The sequence below is a fragment of the Lathyrus oleraceus genome, chromosome 3 (assembly GCF_024323335.1).
Source record: "Lathyrus oleraceus cultivar Zhongwan6 chromosome 3, CAAS_Psat_ZW6_1.0, whole genome shotgun sequence".
Classification (NCBI taxonomy): Eukaryota; Viridiplantae; Streptophyta; class Magnoliopsida; order Fabales; family Fabaceae; genus Lathyrus; species Lathyrus oleraceus.
The window spans coordinates 224757544-224767132 of NC_066581.1; the positions used below are offsets into that span (position 1 = coordinate 224757544).

At 33.4% G+C, this 9589-nt stretch overlaps 1 protein-coding gene across 1 annotated transcript; it reads left to right on the forward strand.

Annotated features, from left to right (window-relative positions):
* Nucleotides 1-2352: 2352 nt before the first annotated feature.
* Nucleotides 2353-9005, forward strand: LOC127126435 (DNA gyrase subunit B, chloroplastic/mitochondrial). The gene is made up of 21 exons (XM_051055365.1): nucleotides 2353-2642; nucleotides 2872-3016; nucleotides 3298-3378; nucleotides 3475-3588; nucleotides 4036-4092; nucleotides 4404-4505; nucleotides 4721-4871; nucleotides 4967-5043; nucleotides 5121-5231; nucleotides 5467-5537; nucleotides 5772-5913; nucleotides 6088-6186; nucleotides 6320-6448; nucleotides 6582-6696; nucleotides 7013-7080; nucleotides 7376-7489; nucleotides 7590-7706; nucleotides 7791-7844; nucleotides 7932-8037; nucleotides 8214-8344; nucleotides 8441-9005. Exons 1-21 carry the CDS (start codon nucleotides 2494-2496, stop codon nucleotides 8507-8509), a joined length of 2202 nt encoding a protein of 733 aa, XP_050911322.1. The 5' UTR covers nucleotides 2353-2493; the 3' UTR covers nucleotides 8510-9005.
* Nucleotides 9006-9589: the final 584 nt, after the last annotated feature.

The following is a 9589-nucleotide window of genomic DNA, read 5'->3' on the forward strand; positions in this document are numbered from 1 at the left end:
GATTCTTTTGACATTGTTCATCATCTTCAACCTTAGTCCTTATCTATTGTTATGGACCTACATATCTAAAGATTAAGTAATTGAGGGAGACTAGTGGTACATTATGATATCTTATATTTTTGTGTGAAATTTGGTGTATGTAACAGGTGAAAATAATGTTTCTTGAATTTAGTTTGGATGTTGAGTTATCCATTAAGACGAGAGTTTCATTATACTCCATTTAAGACTTTAGTGAGGTCGAGTACAAACTATTCGTAAGGTGGAGTTGGAAGTTGTCCAACTTTGGTGAAGTTGTGTAAAGAATGTTTGCATACAAAATTGGGAGTTGTCCAATCAACACTTAGCTAATGGAAATCACTCATACACGAAATTGCAAAATCATGGTGGATTGCCACATACGAATAATTAGAGCATGTTATTGTGGATAACAGGGTTATTAGATCAAGATCATTGAAGATCTTGTTTTTGTTAGTAGTTTGAGTATCTAAGGAAATTATCGTATGATGTTTCGTTGTAATCAAAATGTTTGTATCAAACTTATCAAAATAGTGGAAGATCATATTATTTCTCAATGCTTTTTAACACCATTGAAGAGTGGAGTAAGAAAAGTAAGGATGAACGCCAAACCACTATTTATCTCTGTGTATCTTTTCTTTCCACCGTTATCTTCTTTACTTTTCTGCATTCATTACTATAGTTATTGCATCATAACACTATTTGTATGTTATTTAGGTTAAATTGTGCTTATTATGATTTAATGTGTAAGTTTAGGTCTCAGACGCATCAAACATATTGAATCATCATAAATCCAATTAGGTATGCAACTTTGATTGTCTTGTAATTGACTTGCATTAAATTAAATCGTTCCTTTAGTGATGTCTTGTAATGTTTTTGTTGGATCAGTTCATTGAGATGCTTCTAAACTCTCTTAGTATTGTGTTCTGCTTTCGTGTATTTTAAAATCTCAGATTTTATTTTATGGGACCTAAAATGTTTTTGAAATTGTCTACTTGGGGAAATGTCTATTCAACCTCCTCTATGGACCTGGTGGTGTCCATATTCTCACCCAACAATTGGTATTATAACGAGGCTTTTGATCAAAGTCTTGCAACTCCAAAAGTTGAGGATATGGTTCCTTTCGATCCTAGACGAGTTTTTCTTTCCAATCGGAAGCTTACACAATTCAATAAATTCGAATAACATTACATTTATTTTCTAATGTATAATCATTCATTGCATGCACTACACATATTAACTAAAAATAAAACCTTATTAGTATATTCTTCAATCATCAATTGTATTTAAGGTATTATCTAAGTTTTGATTCATCCATGATTGAACTGACAAAAGTTTGAGGTATGTGCAGTGTAGCCGAAAATCTGACACTATGTCTTAAAGTTTGTTCTTGATTAATCCTACTTAAAAATGGACATGCATTCATAAGTCAACATGCTGGAAGTTTTTGAGAGATTAAAGAAAGAAGGCAAAAACATCTTCCAGTGACCGACTTTTCCAAGGTTATCGTAAAAAGAAGGTGAATGCAGTTTTTGACACTTGGCACTGTTCTCCGAGTTGCAAATAATTACAAAAGATTTAAGAGTAAAAAGGTGTCATTTGAAGTGCTAATAATCGTCAAAGAGTTGAATCAGTTGTCAGAGATTGTCAAGATATGTCAATTAATGATAATCAGAATATTCGTCATACAAGTTCATCTAAAACCTTATGAAGGAAAGTCTGACAATGCTCTTCAGACGTTCAAGAGGAGTTGTATCCAATTTGTTTATGGTTAATCGTATTTTAACTTATGTTATTCTTGTTGTCGATTACTAATCGTTTTCGTGTGTAGCAAGTTAAGCTTAGATTGTATAAATTAGTATAATCGTTCCAACCCTCTTTTATTCTTTTTGTTGTATACATGTTTGTAATTATCTCATTGTTTTAGGACATCATCCACGAGTTTAAATTGAGATGAATTGCATATAGATGGTCCAAAACTTGCACCAGAAGAAATATACCATGATAAAATCAGGTAGTTTAATTAAGTTGGATAAAAAGATTCTCACTTTTTCTCTTAATTATAGTATTAACTTTATTAAGAGACAATATTATCGAGTTACCTAGACAATCGAGTTGCTCACTAATTAGCTCGAAACATCTCACCTCTTTATTAGTCACCAAACTTTTGATTATTGTCCTCTCAATATAATAATAAAAAAAGAAGATGATCTCCTTTTAACACTTTTTTTAAAGATTTTTTCTTTCATATTTTTGATACCTTAGTTTCCTCATTTTTCTCTTTTGTAAAAAAAAAAGGTGCATCATGTGGAGGGAAAACATTAACTAGTGAAGTAAAACTAAAAAAAATAGGGTTTTAGAAGAAAAAACCAAAAACAAAGAAGATAGAGAGGGAAAAAGAGTAGAACAAGAGCTTAGAGAGAACAAACGTATCAAAATAGTGTTTGATTTCAATTTCAATTTCAATGTGTTTGTGAAATGAATGTAATGGCACCTGTGCTTCTTCGTCGTCTTCCTCTACTTCGCTTCATGGCCTCTCGCAATTTCTTCACACCCTCTTCCTTCCGTCTTCATTCTTATCCTCATTCTTCTTCATCTCTTCCTCTTTCTACTCTCTCTAAACCCAGGTATATTATTTTCAATTTGTTTCTTTCTCCGTGATTAAATGCTTCTCCTTTTGAAAAATTCTCAGTTTTTGATAAAAGGGTCAATTTTTTTTATTGAAAAATTTGTTTTTTATGCTGTTGTTGTTGTTGGGGATACTCTCTTTGTGCTGAATTGATGGTAGGAACAAAAGGGGTTGTTTATTTGTTTTTGTTGATGAATGTTTTTGATGAATTTGTTTGGTTTTCTCAGGAAGAGAATTTCTCTTAGAAAGTTTGCAGTTCCTAGTTTGGTGTCAAATGCAGTCACTTCAAGGGCGTATATGTCTTCTTTATCTGAGGCTGAAGATATTCAGAAAAATGAAGGTTCCAAAGCTTATGGTTCTGATCAAATTCAGGTCTTTTTAGAATAATAGCTCTATTCATAGTGTAGACCAGTTTCAAAAGTATATCTAATCATATTTCACTGTCTTATGAGATCATAATTGAAGTAATATTGTCTAATATGTAGAGTCTAGATAATTAAAAATGTCGATTTATATTGTCTTTTAAATTGGATATTGACTTGATGTAAATGTTATTGTGATGAAAAGTTTATTCTTTGAATTTCTTCGTCGGTATTTTGGTATGGTTAATGGGTTCCTGGCTTTTTCCATTAATGGTTGTTTGTTAATTGTAGGTACTTGAAGGCTTGGACCCTGTAAGAAAAAGGCCTGGGATGTATATTGGAAGCACCGGCACGCGTGGGTTGCACCATTTGGTATCCTTTTGTGTTTTTTTTTTCTTTTCATTTTCATAACAGTTCTGATATTTTTGTTTTCTGTGATTGAAATTGAGTTTATTTCTTCTTTGTTAGGTCTATGAAATTTTGGATAATGCTGTTGATGAAGCTCAAGCTGGGTTTGCTTCAAAGATTGCCGTTGTTTTACATGAAGACGATGCAGTGAGCATCACCGACAATGGTCGTGGGGTATGATCTGCTGTCTTTCTCATGGTTTGATTGTGTTTTTAGTCTGTCCTTTTTGCATAATCTTTGGTGTAATGTAATATTGATTTGAATTACCTCTTTCATTTAGATTTAAACTTTATGAAAAAAACAATTCTGAATTGTGAATATTTTCAATAACTGTTTCAAAATTTCCGTGGTTTCATGTAGTTAAATATGATATCTGACGAACTGTTTGGCGATGCTAACAATGATTCTTTTTACGGAATTAAGTATATTGTGAAGCACATTTTTCAATTTTTTAAAGCTATTAATGCATGCACATTGATCAGTGTTTCCAAACTGAAAACCTACGTTTCAGGGAATTTCACAGTTGAATAGGAACTTATAGGACTATGATTTTTTATGCTACATTCACTATCTTTTGGATGATTTTGACTTTGCATACTAATTTCTCTCAATTGAATGCAGATTCCTACGGACATGCATCCAACTACAAAGAAATCTGCCTTAGAGACAGTGTTGACGGTATTTTTTCATTTACTTGAATACCGAGTTTAGATGATTAATTACTGTATTTTGTACATTCTAGAAGGTCAATACTCACTGCAGCATGGTTCTTTTGATACCATACGATTGAATTTTAATTAAATCATTTATGCTATTTTATCAATAAAGTAAATTATGTAAGGAAATGCATTAGTCCTTCTATAAATTAGTGAGTAATTGTAATTGACAAGAAATTATTAACAAGCCTTTGGTTTATATTGTTTTGTGCTTAATCATTTTTGTATACCTTTTAATCGGATACAGATTAATTACTTTCATGAACTTTGTAGATCTTGCATGCTGGTGGAAAATTTGGTGGCGTCAATAGTGGCTACTCTGTTTCCGGAGGTTTACATGGTGTTGGCTTATCTGTTGTTAATGCCTTGTCTGAGGTACGTCTTCCTTACAGTTCTCGTTCTTTTCTGTCTTGAACTTTGCAATGTATATCGGAAGCTTTGAATATTGAATTTGATGCACAACTTACATTATAAGACATCTTGGCACATACTCATATCCATCATATGTCATATATCATATATTTAGATGGTAAAAATAATGCCATCGCATTTATATTTCTAAAGACTCTCTTTGTTGTCTAACTCCACAGGTATTAGAGGTAACCGTTTGGCGTGAAGGGTTGGAATACACACAAACATATTCTCGCGGGAAGCCGGTGACAACTTTGAATTGTGTCATGCTTCCTTTTGAAAGTAAAGACCGTCAAGGAACGCGTATCAAATTTTGGCCTGACAAAGAAGGTTCTAATTGTCATTCATTCCCAGTTTATGGTTTTTCTTCTACTGCAAATTTTATTCTTACATATGTTTTTTTTTTCTCTTTACTTAACATGCAGTATTCACCACTGCTATTCAGTTTGAATATAACACAATAGCTGGACGCATTAGGGAGTTGGCTTTCCTTAACCCAAAGGTGAAGTAGTCGATTTGTAGGAGAGTAATTTTTCTGTCTACTTTGCATCTAACACAGGTTTTTCTTGACCTTTGTAGCTTACGATTGTGCTTCGGAAAGAAGACAGTGATCCAGAAAAGGTCCAATATAATGAGTATTTCTATGCCGGTGGATTGGCTGAATATGTGAAATGGCTTAACACAGATAAGGTCTTCTACTCTCTTACCTATATGCTCCTAGTGCATGAAAATGTCTTTTTTTCTCCCAGTTGTTGGTTTGCCGAGGGAGAATATCATATTCTTCTCCGTTTTACTTTTACTTCAATTAAAATGTAAATTTTCATATAACTCGAGTGTTACGATACATGTATGTATTCTTTAAATATCCATGAGACTGTTAACTAAACAACTGTCTATTTTGACCAATAATAACGATCTGTTGCAGAAAGCTGTTCATGATGTTCTGAGTTTCAGAAAAGAAATAGACGGAGTCGCAGTTGATGTAGCTTTGCAATGGTAAGTCCTTCATCCATGCTCGGATTTTGTTGTCTATTTGGCACTTGATTGATCCTCACTCCTTGTGAGTATGACTATGGATTAACTTTTGAAATAAAGGGTTAGTTTTTTTATATCTTGTAAACGTAAAATCTCCAAATGGCAAATTGTATTGTTCAATTATTTGTAAAATGACGGACTATTCACAAATCCTTTGACTGATATGTGTAATTCTTTTCATTTCTTTTATGTTAGGTGTGAAGATGCATATTCCGATACAATACTAGGATATGCTAATAGTATACGGACTGTCGATGGCGGCACCCATATTGATGGCATGAAGGCTTCTTTAACAAGAACACTAAACAGTCTCGGAAAGAAATCAAAAGTTATCAAGGTATGAAAGATGCCAAGACATTTGTGCTTAACCAAATTTGATAAATAGGAGATTTGGAGCTAGATATGATATGAAACTAGCACCTAAACTCGATTCTCATTTATTTTTCCACTAAGAAGGTAGTTCAATCCTTCTAATATCTTTTAAGCCGAGAGCTTCTTCTGTTATTTACAGGAAAAGGATATTACTTTAAGTGGAGAGCATGTGAGAGAAGGCTTAACCTGTGTTGTCTCAGTCAAGGTCCCAAATCCGGAGTTTGAAGGACAAACAAAAGTACTGCTTTACTATACGTTTACTCGGAGTGCTTATAGTCTTGCATCATTAGGTTACCTGGATTATTGCAGTTTTCACCATCTAATTTATTTCTCCGCATTTCATATCACCCTCATTTCTTTGTTGTATGAAGACAAGGTTGGGAAATCCAGAGGTTCGGAAAGTGGTTGACCAATCTATTCAAGAGTATCTTACCGAGTATTTGGAACTGCATCCAGATGTTCTGGATGCAGTGCTCTCTAAATCTCTTAATGCTTTCAAGGTAGTCATATGTATAAATATTTCAAATTTACAAGTGTGTATTTTAGATCTTATTGATCCTGATGAGTATTAGGCTTTTTTTTCTTATATAATTTAACCAAAGTATTTCTCTCTTTTGAAATTTGTCTTATTAGGCAGCTTTGGCTGCAAAAAGAGCAAGGGAGTTGGTGAGACAGAAGAGTGTATTGAGATCTTCATCTCTTCCGGGGAAACTTGCTGATTGTTCATCATCAAATCCTGAAGACTGTGGTATGCTTCTGTTTTGCAGAAATCTTTTTGCTTCTTAGAAAGACATTCACTTCAACTAAAGTTGTGTGACATTTTCTGACTTAGATTAATGCAAAAATAGTTATTCCTACATGTTGAGGTGTGTTCTAGCATAGTTGTTTCATGTCAAATGAGCTGAGAGATACTTATAGAATAACCGTTTATTGAGATATTCTGTTTTAATCATTTAATGATTCATGCCAAATTAGTTGAAGGGTCCACTTTGACTTTAATCTCTTGATGAGATAGGATTGTGTTTTGAATCGAAATCTCTGTGTTCTTTATTCCCATGTTGCAGAAATTTTTATAGTTGAAGGTGATTCTGCTGGGGGAAGTGCTAAGCAAGGTCGTGACAGGCGCTTTCAGGTAAAGTACATATTGCTAGTTTGTTAAATCCATTTGTTACCTTTAGATCGCAAAACAATTTGAACAAGGTTAGAATGCGGTGCAGGAAATTTAGAATTACTTTGCTAGTGAAGTTTTTACATTTGGTTTTGGCTTTAATTTTTCCATACATTTTTCTAATTATTGTATCTAATTGCTTGTATTTTCTGTTAACTGACACATGGAGCTGTTAATTTGTAAGATTTAGCACTTCATTACATGAACAAAAAACACAGTTAAGCAAGTCTATGTATTAATCAGACCATGTTTGTTGCAGGCCATTCTCCCATTGAGGGGTAAGATTCTGAATATTGAAAGGAGGGATGAAGCAGCAATGTACAAAAATGAAGAGATCCAAAATTTAATCCTTGGTCTCGGTCTCGGAGTGAAGGTTAAAATCATTCATGTTTCATCTGTGCTGGAACTCTATGCTCTTAACCTCTTAACTTCATCTTCTATTATTTAACTCAAAATGTGTTTTGTTGGTTCAGGGAGAGGATTTTAAAAAGGACGCACTTCGATATCATAAGATTATTATTTTAACTGATGCTGATGTAGATGGTGCTCACATCCGTACTCTGCTACTGACATTTTTCTATAGATATCAGGTAATTATACAGGAAAACAAGTTGGTTCATTTGAGAATATTAGATCAAAATGATCAAATTGATTAAGTGGTTTTTTACTTGCAGAGAGCTTTGTTTGATGAAGGTTACATATATGTTGGTGTTCCGCCACTTTACAAGGTTTGCCTTGAATTTTTGTTACGCCGAGTGTTTATCAGAATGGATATTATCAAGCTAACTTTCGTGTGTTTTTACTGAAATAATCAGGTTGTAAGGGGAAAACAAGTGCACTATTGTTATGATGAAGCCGATCTTAAAAAACTTAAGAGTTCATTCCCTCCTAATGCATCATACAACATGCAAAGGTTCAAAGGTATGATGAATTGTGTTTCTGCTTATGTTTCTTTCACTTCATGAATTTGTCTCCATTAACTCTTCGAATGTTTTCCCAATGTTGAATTATTGTTTTTCTCTAAGCTAATTATTCGATAATGTTTATATTATTCTCTACATAACATTGTTATGGTCTTGTATGTTTTATAAATCAAGGGCTGGGAGAGATGATGCCCTTGCAACTATGGGAGACAACCATGGATCCAGAACAGAGGTTGTTGAAGAAGTTGACGGTTGAGGATGCAGCTGAAGCAAATATTGTTTTTTCATCCCTTATGGGTGCTCGGGTAATGCGCACAAGATAACTAATAATCACAAGTCAGCTTATTTGTCTTTATCGCAGCGCCATAATCTGAATGTTTAATTTATAATTTATATATCAGGTGGATGTTCGGAAGGAGCTGATACGAAATGCCGCAAACATGATTGATATTGATCAGCTAGATATTTGATGATGATGCGACACGGTATGGAAGAAATGAGATTTTTTTCCTTCTTATTAACAACCATACACTACATCATAGTCAAGCACAGATTACTCGATATGTTTGTGGAAGACGGAATGTCTTTCTTAATCGAAGCTTGGCGCTCCTGTTATTTTCTTCGGTGACATTTTTGTGATTCATAGTGGAGTGGTCTTTTGCACTTGGTGGGAAAGTTTTTGGAGGCTTGGTTGAAATCTAATTTGACAAAAAGTGTACATTTTTCTGATTCAACATTGTGTGAAGCTGTGTAATCTTATTAATACCCTTCAAAAGTTACCAGCTTCTGAACTGTGTTTGATTGTGCCATTTTAGAAGGGTAAGTTATAGTGTAATCAATCAAAATAACTTTAATAACTTGAACTGTTCTTGAGATAGTTGTCTTTTATTTATTATTATTTTTCAATGTAGTGTGTTAATAGACAATGCACTCATAGTTATTATTCAACAATGCACTCATTGTCTAGATTGTTTGGATGGTGTTATTCTTCAGTTAATTAGATGTGATAATATCATAACACTGATTAGTATTTTTGCACAACTATTGTACTAAAATATATATAGTTGTAATGGTATATAACATGTTGTGTTGAAAGAACAAGTGATTCAGTTCAAGTAGTTAATAAACTTCACTGAAATCTAATTCTGTTGGAAGAATTCGAATCTATAGTCTGAATGAAATGATTCTTCTTAGGTTTTATTTATCTTTCTGCCGATCTATAGATTATAAAAGCTTTTTTAACTATGGGAAGTGAAGCGTTAACCATGGTGAGCTTTTAAAATGGAGGAGACGGTTTTGGTCTTCAGATCATTTTTTTCCATAAACCTAAAGATTATTCCATCTTGTATGAGGCTCTTGCTGACGTGGAATAGACTATGAAAGAGACATTGTTTTCTTTTTTTTACTCGGAGATACATTGTTGAGACATTGCTCAAGTGGAATTTGCTCAAGTGGAATTTGTTGATGAGAGGAAGAAATTTTTTGGTATCGTTCTTGTCCTAGCTTTATTTGTAGTTGGCGATCTTGTATATTATTCTACTAGTTAATCA

Bases quoted from the DNA above. Each gene is read 5' to 3' on its own strand.
- LOC127126435 (XM_051055365.1), top strand. From the start codon at position 2,494: ATGAATGTAATGGCACCTGTGCTTCTTCGTCGTCTTCCTCTACTTCGC. The intron at 4,506-4,720 runs GTACGTCTTCCT...CTAACTCCACAG, and splicing joins TTGTTAATGCCTTGTCTGAG to GTATTAGAGGTAACCGTTTG. The intron at 7,490-7,589 runs GTTAAAATCATT...TTGTTGGTTCAG, and splicing joins GTCTCGGTCTCGGAGTGAAG to GGAGAGGATTTTAAAAAGGA.